The sequence below is a fragment of the Aquarana catesbeiana genome, linkage group LG07 (genome assembly GCF_042186555.1).
Source record: "Aquarana catesbeiana isolate 2022-GZ linkage group LG07, ASM4218655v1, whole genome shotgun sequence".
Classification (NCBI taxonomy): Eukaryota; Metazoa; Chordata; class Amphibia; order Anura; family Ranidae; genus Aquarana; species Aquarana catesbeiana.
In genome coordinates this window covers 9,526,634-9,552,588 of record NC_133330.1, presented here as the reverse complement: position 1 = coordinate 9,552,588, position 25,955 = coordinate 9,526,634, and the positions used below count along the sequence as shown (strand labels likewise).

Sequence of the window (25,955 nt, the reverse complement as noted above, 5' to 3'; positions counted from 1 at the left end):
CCTGGCTTCGATCGTAGCGGTAAGTCGGTAGAAGCACCTGAGGGCGGCGAGAGGGGGGGGCGTCCCCTCTCGCCTCCCGTAAGAATGATCAAGCAGTGGAACAGCCGCTATGATCATTCTTATGGTGTAGGGAATCGCCGGCTGAAAAAGATGATATCTGAATGATGCCTGTAGCTGCACCCATCATTCAGATATCCCCACACAAAGTCAAGGACGTCGTATGACGACATACCAAAAATGACACCCCAAAATAGATTCTCCTGCTCCTCCTGAGTACGGCAATACCACATGTGTGAGACTTCCACAGCCTGGCCACATACAGAGGCCGAGTACAGCCAAGCATGGCCGAGTATGGCTGAGCATGGCGGGGCATGGCGGAGCATGGCGGAGTATGGGGGGGTATGGCGGGGCATGGAGGAGTATGGCGGGGTATGGCGGGGCATGGCGGAGCATGGCGGAGTATGGCGGGGCATGGCGGGGTATGGCGGAGTATGGCGGGGCATGGCGGGGCATGGCGGAGCATGGCAGAGCATGGCGGAGTATGGCGGGGCATGGCGGAGCATGGCGGGGTATGGCGGGGTATGGCGGAGTATGGCGGAGTATGGCGGGGCATGGCGGGGCATGGCGGAGCATGGCGGAGTATGGTGGGGTATGGCGGAGTATGGCGGGGCATGGCGGAGCATGGCGGAGCATGGCGGAGCATGGCGGGGCATGGCGGAGCATGGCGGGGTATGGCGGAGTATAGCGGAGCATGGCGGGGTATGGCGGGGTATGGCAGAGTATGGCGGGGCATGGCAGAGCATGGCGGAGTATGGCAGGGTATGGCGGAGTATTGCACAGGGTTGCACAGGATCATTGCAGAGTATTGCACAGGGTTGCAGAGTATTGCACAGGATCATTGCAGAGTATTGCACAGGGTTGCAGAGTATTGCACAGGATCATTGCAGAGTATTTCACAGGGTTGCAGAGTATTGCACAGGATCATTGCAGAGTATTGCACAGGATCATTGCAGAGTATTTCACAGGGTTGCAGAGTATTGCACAGGGTTGCAGAGTATTGCACAGGGTTGCACAGGATCATTGCAGAGTATTGCACAGGGTTGCAGAGTATTGCACAGGATCATTGCAGAGTATTGCACAGGGTTGCAGAGTATTGCACAGGATGATTGCAGAGTATCGCACAGGATTGCAGAGTATCGCACAGGATTGCAGAGTATCGCACAGGATTGCAGAGTATTGCACAGGGTTGCAGAGTATTTCACAGGGTTGCAGAGTATTGCACAGGGTTGCAGAGTATTGCACAGGGTTGCACAGGATCATTGCAGAGTATTGCACAGGGTTGCAGAGTATTGCACAGGGTTGCAGAGTATTGCACAGGGTTGCACAGGATCATTGCAGAGTATTGCACAGGGTTGCAGAGTATTTCACAGGGTTATAGGGGGGGATGGCTGAGCATGGATGGATGGATGTGACTGGACATGTCACTGAGCTGCGCTGTGGGCACTACACATCCAGCCCACAGTGCGGCTCCCATCCGATCTCTCCCCCTCTGTACCGATCGGTACAGAGAGGGGAGGGAGGAACCGGCGTCATGATATGACGCCGGTTTGTTTACATGTGATCGCTCCGTCATTTGACGGAGCGATCACATGGTAAACGGCCACGATCAGCGGCCGTTTACCGTGATCCGTGATGCCCCGGCGGTCACGGATGTTCCCGTGTGCGCGCCCCAGGGGACACGCGGGAGCAGTTTTCTGGAATGACGTCATATGACGTGATCCCAGAGTTATCCAGCCGCCCTGCAGCCGTCATTTGGCTATAGGGCGGTTGGCAAGTGGTTAAAAGAGCATTGAATGGGTATTCAGCATCCACTTCAATAGTCAGTCCTCATCATCAGCAGGATTCACTGGTAAAGGGGCTCCATATATATCATAAAACACAAGAGCAACACCGACATAATGTAATCCTGTTTATTCATGTAAAAATCCCCTATACAGCAGTGTTCCCCTTAATCCTAACTACATACATTGTAATATATTGAAACAAGCAAATAAACAAGCCCAGAGGGCGCTGTCTCCATGTCTAGCCATCCAGGATGGGATGTGTGTTTCCCTGCAGACACCACACTATCTTCCTGGTGGATGGTAGCAGACAGTGGAGCGCAAGCGTCACTTCCGGATCGTCGTATAGGCCACGCCCTCTCCGGTTTCATCATCAAGGACTTCTACAGAGGGTGTGGCTACACAACATATTAATTGATATAAATACAAGTGCCCTAAAGATCTAGCCAATCAGGCTCGCCCAGTAACTGATGACAGCCGTCAGGCTTTGCAACCTGACTGGCCATAAAATCAAGTGCCTCTAATCTCTCAGCCAATCAGGCGCTCCTAGCAACAAATGACAGTGATCAGCCACAGCGTCCTGATTGGACAAGAGCAGTGAAATATCACAAACGGCACAGGACAGATACAAACATAGCAATGTCACTTGTATTTAGATAGAAAATATACATAAAGCAGTGAAGAAGCAGTAAGGGCGGTAGTCATGGTGAAAGGTAGAGACCTAGAGCAGTACAGACACATTAGAGCATCAATATAACAATAAAGACCAGACAAAATGCAGGTGACCTAAGCATCTAGCCAATCAGGTTCGTCCGGCAACTGATGACGGGCTTTGCAACCTAACTGGCCACAAAATCCAATGCCTAAAAACTTCCGGCCAATCAGGCGCTCCTGGCAACAAATGACAGCAAGCAGCCACAGCGTCCTGATTGGATAAGAGCAATGGAATGTCTCAAACGGCACAGGACAACTGCAGACATAGCCGTGTTAATTGCATTTGTTAGTAAATGTCTACAGTGTAGTGGAGAGGCAATATAAGGCAGTAGTCATGATGGGAGATAGGAACCTCGAGCAGCACCAGCACATTAAAGCATAAATATATAGATAAAAAGCGGATCATAAGTATAAAATTCTAAGACGGATATGGAATAAGTAAAAAGCATTAAAATGGGCTCATATCAGTGCAACTCATAATATCAATAATATATACGTCAAGATACATTAAATTGAAACTTAACCACTTGCCGACCGCCTAACGTATATATATGTCGGCAGAATGGCACGGGCAGGCAGAATCACGTACCTGTACGTGATCTGCCTCCCGCGGGCGGGGGGTCCGATCGGACCCCCCCCCGGTGCCAGCGGCGGTCGGTATTTGACTGGGAGCGTCGGGAGGCGAGGGGGAGACCATCCGATCGTGGCCCCCCCTTCGCGATCGCTCCCAGCCAATCGGAATCCTCCCCTGCCTGTGTGTAGTTTCACACAGGCAGAGGATGTGATGTCATCTCTCCTCGGCTCGGCAGTTTCCGTCCAGCGCCGAGGAGAGAAGACATGTAAGTGCACAACACACACAAACACACAACACAGTAGAACATGCCAGGCATACTTTACACCCCCGATCCCCCCCCGATCGCCCCCCGATCACCCCCCCCCCGTCACAAACTGACATTAGCAGTATTTTTTTTTTTTTTTTCTGATTACTGCATGGTGTCAGTTTGTGACAGTTACAGTGTTAGGGCAGTGAATATTACCCCCCTTTAGGTCTAGGATACCCCCCTAACCCCCCCTAATAAAGTTTTAACCCCTTGATCACCCCCTGTCACCAGTGTCACTAAGCGATCATTTTTCTGATCGCTGTATTAGTGTCGCTGGTGACGCTAGTTAGGAACGTAAATATTTAGGTTCGCCGTCAGCGTTTTATAGTGACAGGGACCCCCATATACTATCTAATAAATGTTTTAACCCCTTGATTGCCCCCTAGTTAACCCTTTCACCACTGATCACTGTATAACCGTTACGGGTGACGCTGGTTAGTTCGTTTATTTTTTATAGTGTCAGGGGACCCGCCGTTTATTACCTAATAAAGGTTTAGCCCCCTGATCGCCCGGCGGTGATATGCGTCGCCCCAGGCAGCGTCAGATTAGCGCCAGTACCGCTAACACCCACGCACACAGCATACGCCTCCCTTAGTGGTATAGTATCTGTACGGATCAATATCTGATCCGATCAGATCTATACTAGTGTCCCCAGCAGTTTAGGGTTCCCAAAAACGCAGTGTTAGCGGGATCAGCCCAGATACCCGCTAGCACCTGCGTTCTTCCCCTCCGCCCGGCCCAGCCCAAGTGCAGTATCGATCGATCACTGTCACTTACAAAACACTAAACGCATAACTGCAGAGTTCGCAGAGTCAGGCCTGATCCCTGCGATCGCTAACAGTTTTCTTGGTAGCGTTTTGGTGAACTGGCAAGCACCAGCCCCAGGCAGCGTCAGGTTAGCGCCAGTACCGCTAACACCCACGCACGCACCGTACACCTCCCTTAGTGGTATAGTATCTGAACGCATCAATATCTGATCCGATCAGATCTATACTAGCGTCCCCAGCAGTTTAGGGTTCCCACAAACGCAGTGTTAGCGGGATCAGCCCAGATACCTGCTAGCACCTGCGTTTTGCCCCTCCGCCCGGCCCAGCCCAGCCCACCCAAGTGCAGTATCGATCGATCACTGTCACTTACAAAACACTAAACGCATAACTGCAGCGTTCGCAGAGTCAGGCCTGATCCCTGCGATCGCTAACAGTTTTTTTGGTAGCGTTTTGGTGAACTGGCAAGCACCAGCAGCCTAGTACACCCCGGTCGTAGTCAAACCAGCACTGCAGTAACACTTGGTGACGTGGCGAGTCCCATAAGTGCAGTTCAAGCTGGTGAGGTGGCAAGCACAAGTAGTGTCCCGCTGCCACCAAGAAGAAGACAAACACAGGCCCGTCGTGCGCATAGTGCCCTTCCTGCTGCATTCGCCAATCCTAATTGGGAACCCACCACTTCTGCAGCGCCCGTACTTCCCCCATTCACTTCCCCAACCAAATGCAGTCGGCTGCATGAGAGGCATTTTCTTTATGTCCTCCCGAGTACCCCTACCCAACGAACCCCCCCAAAAAAGATGTCGTGTCTGCAGCAAGCGCGGATATAGGCGTGACACCCGCTATTATTGTCCCTCCTGTCCTGACAATCCTGGTCTTTGCATTGGTGAATGTTTTGAACGCTACCATTCACTAGTTGTGTATTAGCGTAGGGTACAGCACTGCACAGACTAGGCACACTTTCACAGGGTCTCCCAAGATGCCATTGCATTTTGAGAGACCCGAACCTGGAACCGGTTACAGTTATAAAAGTTAGTTACAAAAAAAAGTGTAAAAAAAAAAAAAAACACAAACAAAAATATAAAATAAAAAAAAAATAGTTGTTGTTTTATTGCTCTCTCTCTCTATTCTCTCTCTATTGTTCTGCTCTTTTTTACTGTATTCTATTCTGCAATGTTTTATTGTTATTATGTTTTATCATGTTTGCTTTTCAGATATGCAATTTTTTATACCTTACCGTTTACTGTGCTTTATTGTTAACCATTTTTTTGTCTTCAGGTACGCCATTCACGACTTTGAGTGGTTATACCAGAATGATGCCTGCAGGTTTAGGTATCATCTTGGTATCATTCTTTTCAGCCAGCGATTGGCTTTCATGTAAAAGCAATCCTAGCAGCTAATTAGCCTCTAGACTGCTTTTACAAGCAGTGGGAGGGAATGCCCCCCCCCAACGTCTTCCGTGTTTTTCTCTGGCTCTCCTGTCTCAACAGGGAACCTGAGAATGCAGCCGGTGATTCAGCCAGCTGACCATAGAGCTGATCAGAGACCAGAGTGGCTCCAAACATCTCTATGGCCTAAGAAACCGGAAGCTACGAGCATTTTATGACTTAGATTTCGCCGGATGTAAACAGCGCCATTGGGAAATTGGGAAAGCATTTTATCACACCGATCTTGGTGTGGTCAGATGCTTTGAGGGCAGAGGAGAAATCTAGGGTCTAATAGACCCCAATTTTTGCAAAAAAGAGTACCTGTCACTACCTATTGCTATGATAGGGGATATTTACATTCCCTGAGATAACAATAAAAATGATTTAAAAAAAAAAAAAATGAAAGGAACAGTTTAAAAATAAGATAAAAAAAATAATAATAAAGAAAAAAAAAAAAAAAAAAAAAAAAAGCACCCCTGTCCCCCCTGCTCTCGCGCTAAGGCGAACGCAAGCGTCGGTCTGGCGTCAAATGTAAACAGCAATTGCACCATGCATGTGAGGTATCACCGCGAACGTCAGATCGAGGGCAGTAATTTTAGCAGTAGACCTCCTCTGTAAATCTAAAGTGGTAACCTGTAAAGGCTTTTAAAGGCTTTTAAAAATGTATTTAGTTTGTCGCCACTGCACGTTTGTGCGCAATTTTAAAGCATGTCATGTTTGGTATCCATGTACTCGGCCTAAGATCATCTTTTTTATTTCATCAAACATTTGGGCAATATAGTGTGTTTTAGTGCATTAAAATTTAAAAAAGTGTGTTTTTTCCCCAAAAAATGCGTTTGAAAAATCGCTGCGCAAATACTGTGTGAAAAAAAAAAATGAAACACCCACCATTTTAATCTGTAGGGCATTTGCTTTAAAAAAATATATAATGTTTGGGGGTTCAAAGTAATTTTCTTGCAAAAAAAAATTATTTTTTTATGTAATCAAAAAGTGTCAGAAAGGGCTTTGTCTTCAAGTGGTTAGAAGAGTGTGTGATGTGTGACATAAGCTTCTAGATGTTGTGCATAAAATGCCAGGACAGTTCAAAACCCCCCCAAATGACCCCATTTTGGAAAGTAGACACCCCAAGCTATTTGCTGAGAGGCATGTCGAGTCCATGGAATATTTTATATTGTGACACAAGTTGCGGGAAAGAGACAATTTTTTATTTTTTTTATTTTTTTTTGCGCAAAGTTGTCACAAAATGATATATTGCTCAAACATGCCATGGGAATATGTGAAATTACACCCCAAAATACATTCTGCTGCTTCTCCTGAGTACGGGGATACCACATGTGTGAGACTTTTTGGGAGCCTAGCCGCGTATGGGACCCCGAAAACCAAGCACCGCCTTCAGGCTTTCTAAGGCCGTAAATTTTTGATTTCACTCTTCACTGCCTATCACAGTCTCGGAGGCCATGGAATGCCCAGGTGGCAAAAACCCCCCCCAAATGACCCCATTTTGGAAAGTAGACACCCCAAGCTATTTGATGAGAGGTATAGTGAGTATTTTGCAGACCTCACTTTTTGTCACAAAGTTTTGAAAATTGAAAAAAGAAAAAAAAATTTTTTTTTCTCGTCTTTCTTTATTTTCAAAAACAAATGAGAGCTGCAAAATACTCACCATGCCTCTCAGCAAATAGCTTGGGGTGTCTACTTTCCAAAATGGGGTCATTTGGGGGGGGTTTGTGCCACCTGGGCATTCCATGGCCTCCGAAACTGTGATAGGTAGTGAGGAGTAAAATCAAAAATGTACGCCCTTAGAAATCCTGAAGGCACTGATTGGTTTTCGGGGCCCCGTACGCGGCTAGGCTCCCAAAAAGTCCCACACATGTGGTATCCCCGTACTCAGGAGAAGCAGCTAAATGTATTTTGGGGTGCAATTCCACATATGCCCATGGCCTGTGTGAGCAATATATCATTTAGTGACAACTTTGTGCAAAAAAAAAAAAAAATTTGTCACTTTCCCGCAACTTGTGTCAAAATATAAAACATTCCATGGACTCAACATGCCTCAAAGCAAATAGCTTGGGGTGTCTACTTTCCAAAATGGGGTCATTTGGGGGGGTTTTATGCCATCTGGGCATTTTATGGCCTTCAAAACTGTGATAGGTAGTGAGGAGTAAAATCAAAAATGTACGCCCTTAGAAATCCTGAAGGCAGTGATTGGTTTTCGGGGGCCCCGTACGCGGCTAGGCTCCCAAAAAGTCCCACACATGTGGTATCCCCGTACTCAGGAGAAGCAGCTAAATGTATTTTGGGGTGCAATTCCACATATGCCCATGGCCTGTGTGAGCAATATATCATTTAGTGACAACTTTTTGTAATTTTTTTTTTTTTTTTTGTCATTATTCAATCACTTGGGACAAAAAAAATGAATATTCAATGGGCTCAACATGCCTCTCAGCAAATTCCTTGGGGTGTCTACTTTCCAAAATGGGGTCATTTGTGGGGGTTTTGTACTGCCCTGCCATTTTAGCACCTCAAGAAACGACATAGGCAGTCATAAATTAAAGGCTGTGTAAATTCCAGAAAATGTACCCTAGTTTGTAGACGCTATAACTTTTGCGCAAACCAATAAATATACACTTATTGACATTTTTTCTACCAAAGACATGTGGCCGAATACATTTTGGCCTAAATGTATGACTAAAATTGAGTTTATTGGATTTTTTTTAGAACAAAAAGTAGAAAATATCATTTTTTTTCAAAATTTTCGGTCTTTTTCCGTGTATAGCGCAAAAAATAAAAACGGCAGAGGTGATCAAATACCATCAAAAGAAAGCTCTATTTGTGGGAAGAAAAGGACACAAATTTCGTTTGGGTAGAGCATTGCATGACCGCGCAATTAGCAGTTAAAGCGACGCAGTGCCGAATTGTAAAAAGTGCTCTGGTCAGGAAGGGGGTAAAACCTTCCGGGGCTGAAGTGGTTAAGACTAAAATATCTGAACGGATAAAAAATCCTAAGTCTGCTAAAGATTGAGAGAATAAACTCAGAATAAAGACACATAGTTGTAATTGGCAAATAACGGGGCCGTGGTTTTCCCCCTCAGAGAGGAAGACCCCCCACTTACCCCCAACCAATGCAGGAACACGGGGCACCTCTATGGAGAGAACCACCTTATTGGGAGAGAGAGCTAACTCAGTATCAGGGCCCAAGGAGAGAAGAATCAGGGGCTGAAGAGCTGGATGAAGGATCCAGAAAAAGAAGGAGAGAACAGGATTTGGAGGAATTTTCAATTTGATGGATGTGAACCTTACTCACAAAGAAACCAATATCCTGAATTTGGGTCTGAAATGTGGCTTAAAAAGATCAATAAATTTGATGTATTCTTAGATATACATAAGTACATGAGAAAAATCAATATGAAAAAAATATTTTTTAAATAAGAACTCCCAACCAGTTACTAGCCTCGCTTCAACTACTAAGTTTTTAAAGGGCTGGTTCTATGAGACCTTGAAGGCCTGATTCCAAAAAGAGATGTTAATCCGAGGTACATACAAGAAGGCATGGAATCATTAGAAAAAAGAAAAGAATTGGTTATTAGACCTGCCGTTAAAGGTGGTGGTGTGGTCATATTGACTAAAGACTTCTATCATAACCAATTGAATGAGATGCTTATGGATGGTGACACATACAAGAAATTAAATAATGACCCCACCTTCCAGTATGAAAATGAATTACAGGCTCTGGTGGATTCAGGATTCACAACAGGAATTCTTTCTACCAAAGAGAAAAAATACTTAGTCCCAAGTAGTAGTAGAATTCCAACGATATATAATTTGCCGAAAATCCATAAGGATCTTCATAGCCCTCCCGGGAGACCAATTGTCAATGGGATTGGATCGATAACATCACAAATGGGTCAATATCTGGATCTCTTCCTTCAAAAGAGTGTTATACGAACCAGAGCCTACCTACATGACACAAAAAATCTACTACAGCTACTTCAAGAAATTGATTTGACTGAGAGAGAAGAAGTTTACTTAGTTAAGGCAGATGTGGCTTCCCTATATACCATCATTCAACACAATGATGCCCTATTGGCCCTAAATTGGGCCTTAAGCCAGAGAGAAGATCCATCCCATAATCAGAAGGTGTTTTTACGGAATGCACTTGATTTCTACTTAGGCCACAACTATTTTTGGTACAATGGAGACTTCTACTCTTAAAAACGCGGTGTAGCTATGGGTGCTAAGTTTGCCCCAAGTATAGCAAACCTATTCATGGGCGAATGGGAGGATAAAACAATATTCTCCATAAAATGGGACCAACTATTACTTTATAGAAGATATATTGATGACCTGTTCTTCATCTGGTCTGGAACAATTACATCGTTACAACAATTTCTTGAATAACTGAATTGCAATACCAATAACATACAATTAACAAGCAAATTCAGTGACAATGAAGTTCATTTCTTGGATGTCAACATTTTTAGACAGGGAAATAAGTTATGTACCTCAGTATATTTTAAAACCACAGACTCCAATAGCTATTTACCAATACAAAGCGGACACCATCCGATGTGGTTAAGAAACATCCCAAAGGGAAAATTTACCAGAATAAGAAGAAATTGCACGAATATTGAAGATTTTAACACAGAAGCCCTAGTTATAAGAAAAAATTGTGGAAAAGGGCTACCCTGAAGAGAATTTGGACCGTATAATTGGGAATGTGGCCCCCACCTCAAGAGACGAACTTCTAAAGGATGTGACACACCCTCCAGTTAATAACAATCAATAATGGAGCTTTATTTCAGGGTTCCATTTGCAATACAAAAAAGTGGAAAATATTTTTAACTCACACTGGCATATTCTCCAGTTGGATAAAACCCTCAAACCAGTATTACCATCAAAACCTGGATTCATCTATAGAAGAGCTCCTAGCTATGCAGATACAATTGTTAAGAAAGTAATTGATCCTCCATGTAGACCCCCATCTTTCTGGGCTAAAGATGTCTGGCATGCATGGATGTGAATACACCGGTCAGAGCCATAGATAAGTTTGTGTCTACCTCCAATAGCAAAGAATTTAAAATTAAGGAATTCATCACCTGCAATACGGCCTATGTGGTGTACGCACTCCAATGCCCCTGTGGGCTCATCTACATAGGTCGCACAAAAAGACAGTTAAAAGTACAGATTGCAGAACATATCGCCAATATTAAAATAGGTTTTAAAGACCATAACATAACGTATCATTACATTTTAAAATACACCATAGGCAAGATCCATCTGGATTGAAATTGAAGTAAGAGAACTCTCTAAACGTGAGACCCAATGGATATACCTGGTCGATACCCTATCACCTAAAGGGTTAAACGTTGACCTAGACATCAATTGTTTTATTAGTGATTATTAATTGACCCTCCTTTTTACAATATCATTTTAGTATCCTGTGGTGTGATTTATTTTTTATTTTTCTCTCTCCCTATTTATTTGCCAATTACAACTATGTGTCTTTATTCTGAGTTTATTCTCTCAATCTTTAGTCTCTTAATCTTTATTTTATCGGTTCAGATATTTTAGTCTTACGTTTCAATTTAATGTATCTTGACGTATATAATATTGATATTTTGAGTTGCACTGATATGAGCCCATTTTAATGCTTTTTACTTATTCCATATCCGTCTTTTATATTTATGATCCGCTTTTTATCTATATATTTATGCTTTAATGTGCTGGTGCTGCTCGAGGTTCCTATCTCCCATCATGACTACTGCCTTATATTGCCTCTCCACTACGCTGTAGACATTTACTAACAAATGCAATTAACACGGCTATGTCTGCAGTTGTCCTGTGCCGTTTGAGACATTCCATTGCTCTTATCCAATCAGGACGCTGTGGCTGCTTTCTGTCATTTGTTGCTAGGAGTGTCTGATTGGCCGGGAGTTTTTAGGCATTGGATTTTGTGCCCAGTTAGGTTGCAAAGCCTGAAGGCCGTTATCAGTTGCCGGGCGAACCTGATTGGCTAGATGTTTAGGGCACCTGCATTTTGTCTGGTCTTTATTGTTATATTTATGCTCTAATGTGTCTGTACTGCTCTAGGTCTCTACCTTTCAACATGACTACCGCCCTTACTGCTTCTTCACTGCTTTATGTATATTTTCTATCTAAATACAAGTGACATTGCTATGTTTGTATCTGTCCTGTGCCGCTTGTGATAGTTCACTGCTCTTGTCCAATCAGGACGCTGTGGCTGATTACTGTCATTTGTTGCTAGGAGCGCCTGATTGGCTGAGAGATTAGAGGCACTTGATTTTATGGCCAGTCAGGTTGCAAAGCCTGACGGCTGTCATCAGTTACTGGGTGAGCCTGATTGGCTAGATCTTTAGGGCACTTGTATTTATATCAATTGTAATGTTGTGTAGCCACACCCTCTGTAGAAATCCTTGATGACAAAACCGGTCAGGGCGTGGCCTACACGACGATCCGGAAGTGACGCTTGCGCTCCACTGTCTGCTACCATCCACCAGGAAGATAGTGTGGTGTCTGCAGGGAAACACACATCCCATCCTGGATGGCTAGACATGGAGACAGCGCCCTCTGGGCTTGCTTATTTGCTTGTTTCAATATGTTACAATGTATGTAGTTAGGATTAAGGGGAACACTGCTGTATAGGGGATTTTTACATGAATAAACAGGATTACGCTATGTCGGTGTTGCTCTTGTGTTTTATGATATATATGGAGCCCCTTTACCAGTGAATCCTGCTGATGATGAGGACTGACTATTGAAGTGGATGCTGAATACCCATTCAATGCTCTTCTAATAGCGGCTTCTGATGGGTTTTTCTTCCTCTTTTGTTCCCTGCAAAGTAAAAGCATAATGGGTGATGCATAGTAGCCCATTATGTGCCACTTACCTGCAAACGAAGCCCGTGATGTCCCCGTCCATCTTCACCTCTCTTCCTTCCGGGCTCTGTGACTGGCCGGAGTCACGTGACATCACTCCCACATGGGAGCTGATGGTCACGGCACGATCGTGCCCTTACTTCAGTGCGCATGCACAGATGACGTTGGCTCAGGCGTATATGGTAAATACAGTATCTCACAAAAGTAAGTACACCCCTCAGTCACATTTTGTAAACCTTTTCTTCTATCTTTTCATGTGACAACACTGAAGAAATGACACTTGTCTACAATGTAAAGTAGTGAGTGTACAGCTTGTATAACAGTGTAAATTTGCTGTCCCCTCAAAATAACTCAACACACAGCCATTAATGTCTAAACAGGAGGCAACAAAAGTGAGTACACCCCTCAGTGAAAATGTCCAAATTGGGCCCAATTAGCCATTTTCCCTCCCCGGTGTCATGTGATTCATTAATGTGACAAGGTTTAAGGTGTGAATGGGGAGCAGGTGTGTTAAATTTGGTGTTATCACTTTTACTGACACAGGAGCAGACAGGTGGGGGGAGAAAGGACAGAGGAGAGAGCGGATGATGGAGGAACGTAAACTGACCACGGTGTCAGGGCTTAGCAGACATGATGTTTTATTGATTCTCAGGGAGTACGTGGATTGATCATTCATTTGCTTGTTCATTTAAAGTGTACAATACTAACCAGATTTCTTTTGCCTGGTTCATCCTCACTGAATCCATTTACTGCAGAAATTGAAACTTATGTGGTTTGCTTTGAACTATTCTGTGTCTGCATTCATAATGTATTTGACTGAAATGTCTGAACCCAGAGTGTCAGGGGACTTGCAAGGTCAGGGCAACCAGTGGGGTACAGTATCTTTAAGCAGCCCTCATGAGTACATACATAGTGCTTAACTATTTCATGCCCTAGGCGAGACTAACACCCCCCAGGGCGGGAGGGGGAGTGTTTGTGGCCAGGGTGTCGTTAGTCTTGCCTAGGGCTGCCGGTGACAGGATCAGAGAGCGGACTCACAAACCAGGTTCAGAGGCATGGTGCCCGCCTGCTTCACTGGACCCCCTCTTCACAGGATAAGCTGCTGCTGACCTCCTCTGCAGCAACAATAATGGAGGTCCTCCACAGCTGCTTCTTTCTCTGTAGAGTCAGTCAGTGCCCCAGCCCTGTGTAGGGCCCCTCGAGTTCCCCCAGCCAGGCTAATGGGGGGAAGTCAGCGGCTGTGCCCCCTAGGCCCTAGTTTGAGCATCGGACACACACACACCACTACCATTACCCTTACCAGGTTTTTACTGCAAGCCCTTATCTATTGCCTTCCAATCTACTACCCTTACACTGAGACTAAAGTAACTCCTACAACCTACACTGCCCATACTGGGGTACTACTACATTCACTGCCACAACTACTGCCCATACCGTACCACTGCTTGTACTGGGCAAACCCACTGCCCTTTCTGTATTTAACCAGCTTGGACCTTGTGAAATGCATTTTTCAGTAATGGTTAAAGCTTGGAATAACTGTATACAGCTTTCAGTCTGGAGCCTGAAAAGATTAAAATATATAGGAGATCAAAAAGTTTTTAGTGGACCAACAATCATGGCCACGTTCAAAGTCACTTACATCCCCTTTCTTTCCCATTGTAATGATCAGTTTGAACTTTAGCAAGTTGTCTTCACCACATCTAGACGCATGGACTTGCTGCCATGCGATTGGTTGATTAGCAATTTGTGTTACCAAACAATTGAACAGGTGTATCTAATAAAGTGGACAGTGAGGGTATATAAAACTACAGTGCTGCTACCATTACTCTTACTATGTTTTTACTACTACCCCTAATCTTTTGTCTTCTAATGTATTACCCTTACACTGAGACTAAAGCTGCTCCAGTAACTACTACCCCCAACACTGCCCATACTGGGGTACTACTACATCCACTGCCCATACTGGGGTACTACTACATCCACTGCCCATACCCAACCACGGCCTGTACTGGGCAAATCCAATGCAGCTGCTCTCTGTATTTAAAGAGTTTGGACTTTGTGAAATTTCAGCATGTAATGGTTATTGAAATTTATGTTAAAGCTTGGAATAACTCTGTATACAGCTTTGTCTGAAGCTAGAAAAAAAGTGCAAAAGGATCAAAGTTTTTACTGGAAATCAGACTATGTGGGCAGAAAATGTAGCATCAGCACCCTCTGCTGGTTACTGTGTGCGCTATGCACTAAGCAACAATTTACAACTACGGCAATCAATCCAAAGTCAGTTTAGCACCAAATAAAATGACTGGTTTGATCAGACACAATAGAGCTCCTAGAATTTTATTTGAAATGTGAATGAAATTCATTTCTAGTACATGAACTGAGCAAAGCACAATGTATGTCTACATGAGCAGCAAGGATGGAGATTGGAGGGGGGTTTACAAGACAGGCTTAAAGAATATTTTCTTTGTCAGCCACTATGGCCATGTCACAGAGTCTGGGTATGGACACGTGGGACAGGCGGCTCCTCTACTGCAGGATTCTTCATTATAGGGTGATGGACTTGGCCTGGAGTTCTCTCACAGACAAGTAGGAGATCTCCTCTACGGGAAAGCGGGCTAAAAACGTGAGAGGCTTTAGATGATTTAATTCTATGATGATCTTGTCTTTCTCAAACTTGAAGCAAGCCTGTAAGAAAAGATAGCATAGTGTCATAGTGCTGGACTATAAAATAAAAATATATATGAGTGTTGGCAATAAAGACAAAGACCACCACACCATTCAATTCAACAAAAATCTTTACACAAGATAACGTGCATGTAGATTATATTATATATGGCAGAAAATGGTTAATGGAGGATGTGCTTCTGTGCTGCAATGTTTTTGAGGATGGTGTATTTGTCACCTAGAAGAATTGAAGCCTCAGGAGATTAATAGTTGTTGGCCAGTTTGGCTGGCATACAGTGACTCTCCAGTCTCACTCAGGGTTCCATCAGAGGTTTCTTCGATTCCTTTAGCTGTGGCTGATTAACCTCCCATTTGATGGTGTCCAAATACTTCAGGGCTCAAAACCACTTGGTGGGACCAGCTTCATGGCAAAGATCTTTTTGCTGCCTGTAAGAGTGGCATTTTGACCAGTAAGTGGGGCATTCTTACCACTGGCCACCAATGTAAGGGACATTTTTTTTCCTACTGACCACCAATGAATTAGTTGTAGCAGGGGTTCAAAATCTTAACATTTTTTTCAAGGGTTCCTCTTGGGCAAAAAGGTTGAAAGGCTGTTTTATGCCATGTCAGCTACAAAGCATCTACACAAAAAAAAGGGTGAGAACTGTGCAGAAGTACCATGACACCGCTGACATTTTGACAGTCCTAGGGGGCTGGCATGATATTTATTGTAAAACAATGGACATGCTATGCCATGGTTATTTTTAATACTGTGTCTTCTGCAGATCACTGAAAAAATGTCAGTAAAATATCTAATTCTTGTGTCTATACTAAAAATCTCCCCTTTCCAGGGACCCAAATACAAGTTTGTCTTGAAGGGCCCCGATCTGCCACTGTCCCAGCCATGGCTCCAATTCATATGTATACTTGACAGGGGTCCCATCTATGGTAACTTGGGGTAAATGATAATTTGTGAAATAATTAATAGGCCCGAGAGAACTTTTAGGGACAACTGTGTGGGTAGAGCTCAGAGTTTCCCCAACAGAGGCTCTGTGCCCATAAGGGAGAGTGATGGAGGACAGCAACCTTGAGGAGCAGAAGAAGGTTACTTCCAACTACTGGGATGTAAAGCTCATCACAAACTTGGGGTCCTCCCCAAAGACACCAGCTACTGGAGTGCCACTGATGGACTCTACCTTTGCAGGTATGCCAGGGCAGCACATAGCTCGAGCCAGGGCCATAGGAGGAAATGGTTCTTGCATTTGGATTTTGTAAGCAGTTGCACTCTCAGGTAGGGCTGCAACTAATGATTATTTTCATAATCAATTAGTTGGCCGATTATTGTTTCGATTAATAACCTTAAAAGTGTGGTGTATAATTTAGTTAATATGTAAAGTTTAAAAAAAGGTAATTTATTCTTAAATATCTCTATACAGTGGTAAATATAAATAACCAACTATATGGTTATGGAGCAAAAACTCTAATCCACTCTGAGAATAACAGACAGAAGAGATATACTGTATATACTATTGGAGGTTTAATCTGGTAAACATTATCAGATTCCAATTTGTTTTTCTTCTTTGAATAAAAAAAAAGAAAAGAAGATCTGACTGTTTTGCAGATTTTCAAACAAAACTTTAATATATTATATGCTGGGCATACAAAAACATTGTCTTCCTTAAAAAAAAAAAAAAAAAAATTTTAAGAACGTTCGTTCGTTTTTGGATTCGTTAGTGGGGTCAAATCGATGTTCGTTTTCAACTACAGTGACAAGAAAATTTAGAAATAGAAAACTTCTTGGTCAGAGGAATTTTCAGACAGTGTATGTGGTTTTTGTTCAGAAATTACATTGGTTTTGAAACAGAATGTTAGAAGCAAGTGAAAATGTCAAACATTCTTTCATTCAGCGAATGTACAAAGATTTTTCAAATAAATATTCTCATCTAAAAATCGATCCATGTGGCCAGCATAAGGCTCGGTACATACCTATGCAGTTTGCTTTTGATCTGTTTCTACACTTCTTTTTGCTGTGCATTAAGTACAGCATAGAGTGCCCCAATAGCATGGTAAAGGAAACTTCTGCCTTTGGAACCACTCACTTCCTGCCCAGGACTACATGTCCCATGACGCATGGCTCCTCACACATTCACAAGTTCTCAGGCACTTACTGACATGTATGGATGATGTACTGAGCTGTATGTGTGCTGCACTGTATTTCCTGATATGTAAACAAATAATGCATATATGCAGGCCAACTAATCAGCTGGCCAATTAATCGATTATGAAAATAGTAATTGATTAATTTCATAGTCAATCGATTAGTTGTTTCAGCCCTACTCTCAAGTAAAGTTTTGGAACCTTGTTTCCACCTGGTCTGAAGTTTCCTAAAAGGGTGTAATGCAAATAACCAGCATCATCCCATGGTTCAGGTCACTAAGTTCCGAAAATATCAGTACAAGATGGTGTGAAGATGCAAGGGTTACCTAGGGTAAGGAAATATAAGCAGTCTGTCATGTGTGTGCTGGAGATAGGGTGGATAGCCTCTTGCAGGAGGAGTCAGCACTCTCTCCATGCGTGATCCATCTCCCATAGCAACATGAACAGGCTCAGTGGTTCCCAGCCTGTATCCAGGTATTGAAGTGCATGCTTGGAGTCCATGCCATTAGCATGGCAGGACCCCATATCATTACTGGGAGTGAGGTAGCTGTGATACACTTGATGGGTGGATGTGGACAGAGCTCCATATGTCCCTCCTAAATGCAGATTACAGGAGGTGGTGTACTTGGTCATGGGGGACCTGAGAGATAAGTGGAGATCAGGTAAGGTGCAAGTGTACAGTCATCTCTAAAAGCAGAGGCCCACCTCAAGGTTGAGTATTCAACAAAGGCGGGCTCAGACTTGTTCCAGGGCACAATAGTAAAAGTACCCACATGTACTAAAGGGATCCTGTTGTAGGTGCCTAAAGCAGTCCAAAAGAACCCACCCTGTGGTAGGCCTCTCATGTGATCCTTGCTTGGTGCTCAACTAGGAGTTAAGCTTTGGGGATGCGACGACCACAGCAAAACCACCTACCCACAACATGCCAATGAGCTTCAGCTCCCAACCAGTCTCCTACTCCCCAGATTGAACCTTTACAGGAGACTCTATAGTGACATTCCATGTCAGGGATTTCCTGATCCGCTGCCCCTGTTCTTCCTTTAATCATGTCACAAAATAACATTTTCAAGCACACATACATGCACAAAACAGAAATGAAACGTGGACATTTTTGTAAGCCAATAATTCTGACAATCAGTGATCTGACCAACAGCAACAATTTGCTAGGCAGTATATCATAGCACACAATGGCAGCATGATGAAATTCCTTCCCATGTGGGAGGTTCTCATCATAGCAAAGCCTATATAACCTTCACTGAAGCCATCACTGGCTGCTTACTGCATTATTCAGAGATAGATATTCAAATATAAGTCCAATATTAACAGTGATGCCACATTGCCCCATCCAATATTAGCCAGCCCCTCCCAGCATAGACTTACTGTGGTGTCTGTCCCCTCCTGGAAGGGGAAGAAGCTTTCCCTTTGCTCCTCTCCCCAGACACCGTCCACCATAGAGTTCAGGGCTATCGTGTTCTTGTATCCAAGGTGGTCAAATCGAGGTGCAAAGTGCAACACCAAATTATTTTCATCTTTTCCAAAGTTTATGGCAAACCTAAAAAGACAGAAACAGCAATTATTCTGCTCAGCTGACCTTGTTGGATATAGTACTGGAGTCATTCACCAGTGGTACTCCCATGGGTACCAGAGGTACTTCTGTCACTTTTAATCTTTCATAATAGAGTTTTTGGAGACTTAAAGCCATAAAGGGTTTGCTTTAAAAAAAATAAAAATAATTCTATACAAATGGGGTCCTGGTAATACACGTCCCCAAACCAAAAAAATACCTAAAGTGAACCTGTAGCCTGGATCTGGACATACGAGCATTTACATATTCTTAACAAGCGGTAAGTAAGCTTTCAGACAATCCCTCACTGACATTTCTAGTTGTAGCCACTGTGGAACAATTCATCCTGAAGTGTCACAATGAAGTAATTCATGTCTGGTCTCAGCTCTTCTATCCTACTACTGAGAGAGAAGGGTGATCACTGTTGAGGGAGCAGAGTGACCTGAGAAACTTCTAAGAAAGGGAACAGGGGGAGCTGAGCTACTGCTGAGAATGCCAAGTCCCATCTGTTGGAGGGAGAAGGGGAGCTGAACTAACAAGGTAAAGCTGGGAAGGGGAGCCGAGTCGTTGAGTCACTGCTGGGAGATGGAGGAGCTGAGAAGTCACTAATTTGTACCCTTTCACTCCGTTGCCATTCCAAGGGTGTTGGAGCTCTAACTAGGTAGGAGATAGTGACAAAGTGCTTTCTGCTGTAAATTTTGATGACATCTTTAGTGGGGTCCATAGGGAGAGTAAGACAACAATGTTTGGACAAAAGAAGGAAAAGGAAAAAAGAAACAGAGAACATTGACCTGAGGTGTGCTGTGGTCAGTATGTCAAAAAGGGGTCATACCCAAGTATGAAATAAAAAAGTAACAAGTAAAAAGTAACAGAAAAGGGAATGGGGGGTGGGACATGTGAGCCTACAACCATCAGGGGGAGGAGGCAACAGAGGGCAGGCTTTATGTGGCCTGACTCCTCCTACAAATACAGGCGGACCTGCGGTCAGCCTTACACTTGTACTCGGAGTCTTATCTATGGATAGTATAGGAAAAGAAAAGAGAAACAGAGAACATTGACTTGAGGTGTGCTGAGGTCCGTGGTCAGTATGCCTAAAAAGGGGGCAAAAATAAAACACAGTAGGGTGAAGCTTAACAAAGATTTGTTACATACTAAATACTCATTAACCGGCCAAATTGACAAAAGCTTGTGACATCTCAAACAGTGGATCAGGGATATGCTTAGAGAAACATGACGACCTCCACCAACCCAATTTCATGACAATATGAGCAGGGACCCCTTGGCGCGAAGCCGCGGAAGCCACTCCCATTCTGAACAAATGGCCAGAGTATGCTTTAGGGTCCAGACCCAAAAATTGGCCAATAGGGCACGGCAATGTAGCACGAAATGAGCTGCAGAGAGGGGAGCACTAGGGAATGGCAACAGAGGACCATCCCCGGGTTTATCAGATGTAGCAAGTTTTATCCTGGATGACATTTTGTCACAATGTAGAAGAACAAAATGTTTGAGCTAAATTTGCTGTGAGCAAAACAATCTGATGTCGGGTATTTGAGGGACCACACACCCCAAATTCCCAGTGAGGGGTCAGTAGGATGTATTGTACACAGAGAACACTTTACTACTTTTGGCAAAATATTGTATCATACAGAGAGCAGATGTATATTGTATAATGAGAAAACTAGGATAGAATCTTCACCTACACTTTACAGTCCTTCGGAATGAATCCCTCCACCTCCACACTGTGACCGGGTTTGACGACAAAGTTATTTAAGGTTAAAATCTGTATGGGAGAAAGGAGAGAATTACACCCTGTATAAAGAGAGGGGGGTGATCATTACACCCTGTATAAAGAGAGAGAGGGGGGTGATCATTACACTCTGTATATAACTCTTTCATGACTAAGCCTATTTTTGAAATGTGGTGTTTACAAGTTAAAATCCATATTTTTTGCTAGAAAATTACTTAGAGTTCCCAAACATTATATATATTTTTTAGCAGAGAATCTAGAGAATAAAATGGAGATTGTTGCAATATTTTATATCACATGGTATTTGTGTAGCAGTGTTTTAAACACAAATTTTTGGAAAAGGGACACTTTCATGAATTTTAAAAAATCCAAACAATAAAGTTACCCCAATTTTGTTGTATAATGTGAAAGATGATGTTACGCCGAGTAAATAGATACCAAACATGTCACCCTTTAAATTGCACGCACTCGTGGAATGGCGACAAACTACGGTCCCTATGAATTTTTATAGGCAACGCTTTAAATTTTTTTTACGGTTACCAGGTTAGAGTTACAGAGGAGGTCTAGGACTAGAATTATTGCTCTCGCTCTGACGATTGCGGTGATACCTCACATGTGTGATTTGAACACCGTTTACATATGCGGGCGCGACTTCCGTATGCGGTTTCTTCGCTGTGCGAGCTCGCGGGGACGGGGACGCTTTAAAATATTTTTATTTTTTTTATTTTTTTTTTTTATACTTGTAAATTGTGTTTAAAAAAACATATTTTTTTTTAATTTTATTGCTGTCACAAGGAATGTAAACATCCCTTGTGACAGTAATAGGTGGTGACAGGTACTCTTTATAGAGGGATCGGGGGTCTAAAAGACCCCCGATCCTCCTTTGCACTTCACAGTATTCAGATCACCGAAAACGGCATTTCTGAACACTGTGTATTTTTTTAAAACCGGCGCCATTGGCAGCCGAGTAAACGGGAAGTGACGTCATGACGTCACTTCCGCGTTTACATTGAGAAGGCTGGAACGAAGCCACCCACAGCTTCATTCCAGCCCGCCCCCAGCCGATGAAGGTGGCCGATTGGACACCGGGCTGCCCGATCGCACGGGAGGCCCGGTAAGAGCGGCGGGAGGCGGCGGGAGGGTGGGATGTCCCCTCCCGCTCCTCTGGTATAACAGCCGAGCGGATTTTAGCCACATGGGTTGTTATAATCGGATAGCCGATCGCCCGCTCTAAGCAACGTACTGGGATGATGCCTGCAGCTGCAGGCATCATCCCAGTATAACCCCGGAAAACCGAGTACACAGATGTGCGTACGGTCAGCGGGAAAGGGATAAACAGAAGAGACGTCTCATGGATGCGGTTACTGTACTCAGGATACATTTGGGATTTTCGTGGGTCGCAGCACTTTGTCGGATCCTTTGTGTGGGGGAGGGGAGGGAGCTCAGACATCCCCAGCAGATCACAAATGTCTTCTAATGACAGATCAATGACTTGACAATATACACATTTTCTATTATAGACATGTGCAAGATAAAAAAATGTGTTTCGTTTTGTTTCATTTTGATTCGTTATTTAACTAAATTTGTTTAGATAAATTTGTTGCATTCAATACATTCATTTCGGGATTCATTTTGTTTCGTATTCAAATTCGAAAAATTTGCCAGTATTCGAAAGAATTTGACCGAAATGGAAAAAGTAAACTATATATAACCATTTTGTAAAATTCGAATAGAATATTATATATATATATATATATATATATATATATATATAATATATTTTTTTTCTATTCTGTTCTATTGTTTTTTCTATTCTAGTCTTTTCTATTAGAATTCAATTTCATTCTATTTCTATATAACCATTTTCCGAAATTCGAATTTCGTATAGAATGAATTCAAATTCAAATAGAAAAGATTAGAATAAAATAATAGAGAATAATAGCATAGAAAAACAATAGACCAGCATAGAAAACATATATATTATATATATATATGTCATGATATATATCATCTTCCAAAATTCAAATTTCATATAGAATGAATTCAAATAGAAAAGATTAGAATATAATACAAAAACAATAGAACAGAATGAATAATAATATAATATATATATATATATATATATATATATATATATATATATAATTTTTTTTTTTTTTTTTAACACACACACATCTTCCAAAATTCAAATTTCGTATAAAATGAATGAATTTGAATAGAAAACATTAGAACAGTATAGAAAAGAATAGACTAGAAAAACAATAGAGCAGAATAGAATACAAATTTATATTATATATATATATATATTATATTCCTACCCAGGAAGGTAGACCCAGCTCTGTGTCAGGATATCAAAATACATTCATCACACCCTAAATATAAATAAGTGGAAGGACAAGAACTAAAATCCTGACTTACACCCAACACCAATATACCAACCACAACCAGCCGCATTATTTGCATCACTGCCCTCACCCAGCAACACTCCACTCCCTACACAACCCATTTCCAGCTTCCATCGGTGCTCATACTCACATTTGCTGCCATTCTGCTTCCTTGAGGAAAAATATACAATGTAATTCTGCGCTGCCCTTATCAGACAAACTTGTGATCAGCTGCACTTCTACCTCTTCATATATAGGAGGTCTTCTGAGGGCGGAGCCAGTCAGGAGGGAGGAGTCACCCCGCCCAGAAGGATCACCCCACTCAGAGGGATAACCCCGCCCAGAAGGATCACCCCGCCCAGAGGGATAACCCCGCCCAGAAGGATCACCCCACCCAGAGGGATCACCCCGCCCAGTGCTCCCTGGACTGAGAATTGTTCCAGAAGCGCTCATTACAGAGAATGAATGAAATGTGGATCCGGTGTGACTGAGCATGGGGCGTCCATCGTCACTCTGCTGGGATGTCACCACTCACCACAAACAGCAAGGGGGCAAAAGATGACTATCCTCAAAGTCATTTCTACAACACAAAGGGGGAGATTTACTAAAACTGGAGAGTGCAAAATCTGGTGCAGCTGTGCATGGGAGCCAATCAGCTTCTCACTTCAGCTTCTTCAATTAAGCTTTGCCAAAAAAATCCTGGAAGCTGATTGGTTTCTATGCAGAGCTGCACCAGATTCTCTACTCTCCAGTTTTAGTAAACCGACCCCAAAGTAACAATTTCCATTCCCTTCCCCCACCTCACATCCCGATACCAACCACTACATCCCTTGGTAACTTCTTTGTCTGAGTTTAGATCTTTGTTTGTCCCAATCATATTTGAAGCCATTTCCTGCTGATGGACTCACTACCTCTGCTGGAGGTCTATTCCGAGCATCAACTACCCTTTCAGTAAAATATTCCTTTCTAAGATGAGTTTGGAACTTTCCTCCAGTTAGTTGGAGGTCATGTCCCGTGTTCTTCATCTTGGCTTCATATTGGAAATCCCGCCCTCCAGATCCTTATTCACCCTCTTGATGTATTTTAATGTTCTGGTCATGTCCATCCTTTCCCTTCTTTCCTCCAGACTGTACATATGAAGTCCCTGCAGTCTCTCCTGATATGTTTTATCCCTTAACTCCTTCACCACCAGAACTCTCCTCATGGCCGGTCACACTCGTCCTGCAGGAAGATACATTCCACTACATGAACATGAATCCCCCTTCATCCCCATGTGACTTCTTCATGTTTATGTGCTGCAGTGTAGAACGCGGGACATGCTGGATTTTTGCACATTTACATGCATTATGTGGGCCGATTGAAATAAATGATATTTGCTGATATCATGTAGTGTTGTGTTTGTTCTTCTGTCTCACCTCTATGTATTTTTTCTCTTGTACTAAACTGTATCAGTTTGCTGTTCTGTTGTATGCTGACATCTAGTGGTAGTTTAGGGCAACTACAACTTCTTTAGTTATGTGATTTGCTATCTCCCTGTGTCCTCCCCTCCTGTTTAGTGCTAGTTAGTGTAGTCTTAGCTACACACTCCCTGTTTCTACCATAGTCCCTCAGTCAGTGTTAGTTCTTCTCTGAGACACAGTGCAGGAAAGTCATTGTCTTCTTACACTTTAAAGACTGGACACACATCCTCTGTACTGTTCTTATCTGAAGTAAAATGACATTCCATTATTGATGAGGAAAGCTGCCTGTGGATGGTGCCAGGTCAGCAGGTGATTATACTGTCTGGGCAGACTGGGCGGACTATTGAAGTACGGCAATGTATAAAGCAGCATTGGAAACAGAACACAGATTCACCATGAAAACTTCCTGTTACTGCTGATACAAAGTCTGAATTGGCTTCACAAATAGTAGAATATATCTTTGTATGGATTGTATATTGAGAAAAGTACAATATTATTTAGGGGCCAAATAAACAACTCTATGGGGCTGCCCATGGCCGTCATGTTGTGTTTGGACTTGCTGCAATATGGATGATGTTCTGGTGTTGGAAACCTGAACTCCGACCCGCCATCAGAACCGGCCGCTCCATATAATCCATGGCCACTTCAGGAGCCAAGAACCTACCTCACAGCAGGGGGGTAATACACACTGCGGTATATGTCAGAGCTATATACATGTATAATAATAATAGTGTGTGACTGTGGGGGGAGGGGACATTAGAGTGTAAGCTCCTCTGGTACAGAGACTGATGTGATTGGTTCAGTGTTCTCCGGGTGTCTTGGAATATCTGTGCATATGGCTGTGATCATCATGGGACATCTGTGTACCTGGCTATGGGTGGCTTGTAGATCTCGGGGTAAATAACGGGTGGGAAGAGAGTAAAGCTGGCAATAGACGGGCAGATTTTTCCTGAGAAAGGGAAGGACCTCACCTGTCTTTATCCTCAGTCGGGTCGGGACGACTCGCAGGGAAATCTCCGGGGATCGGAGGAGGATCGTGTTTTCTCCTCATCAGTACAGAAATGTCCCTGGTGACAGATAACGTCTCTCAACAAGTGTCACATAAACACTGAAGACTTCTTTCATGTCCATCAATCATCATTAGATACGTCTTGTATTGCTTATGGTCAAATTTCATTTTAGTCTTATAAAAAGGCAACATGCCACACACAAGAACATTCTGTACATTCCCCTCCCCCCCCCGGGGGTCTTTACCATACCTTTGACCTATAACCGGCACGGCAATCTTGTGCATTTGCAAAAAACCTCCCTTGAAATAGTTTTTTGTATAATATCTTATTTTAATTGATTTCTCAGTATGATTTTACAAAGTAAATGCAAATGTAATATCAATCAAGCAATAAATAAATAGAAAGTGGAAAATGCAAAAATAAATAAATACAAAGTGAGGAATATAGTT

General features: G+C 43.1%; 1 protein-coding gene across 2 annotated transcripts in view; it reads right to left on the bottom strand.

Annotated features, from left to right (window-relative positions):
* The window catches only part of LOC141102366 (galectin-1-like), a 34,409-nt gene extending 11,148 nt beyond the window's left edge, over nt 1–23,261 (bottom strand). Inside the window, exons 1-4 of one of the 2 annotated variants that reach the window (XM_073591320.1) lie at nt 23,188–23,261; nt 20,606–20,685; nt 18,722–18,893; nt 14,827–15,205 (exon numbers count right to left, since the gene is read on the bottom strand). In XM_073591320.1, the coding sequence (XP_073447421.1) occupies nt 15,065–15,205; nt 18,722–18,893; nt 20,606–20,685; nt 23,188–23,199 (405 nt within the window). In that variant the 5' untranslated portion in view covers nt 23,200–23,261 and the 3' untranslated portion in view covers nt 14,827–15,064. Of the gene's footprint in view, nt 1–14,826; nt 15,206–18,721; nt 18,894–20,605; nt 20,686–23,187 lie in introns of those variants that run through there. The other variant, XM_073591321.1, reaches the window with a different exon arrangement.
* Nucleotides 23,262–25,955: the final 2,694 nt, after the last annotated feature.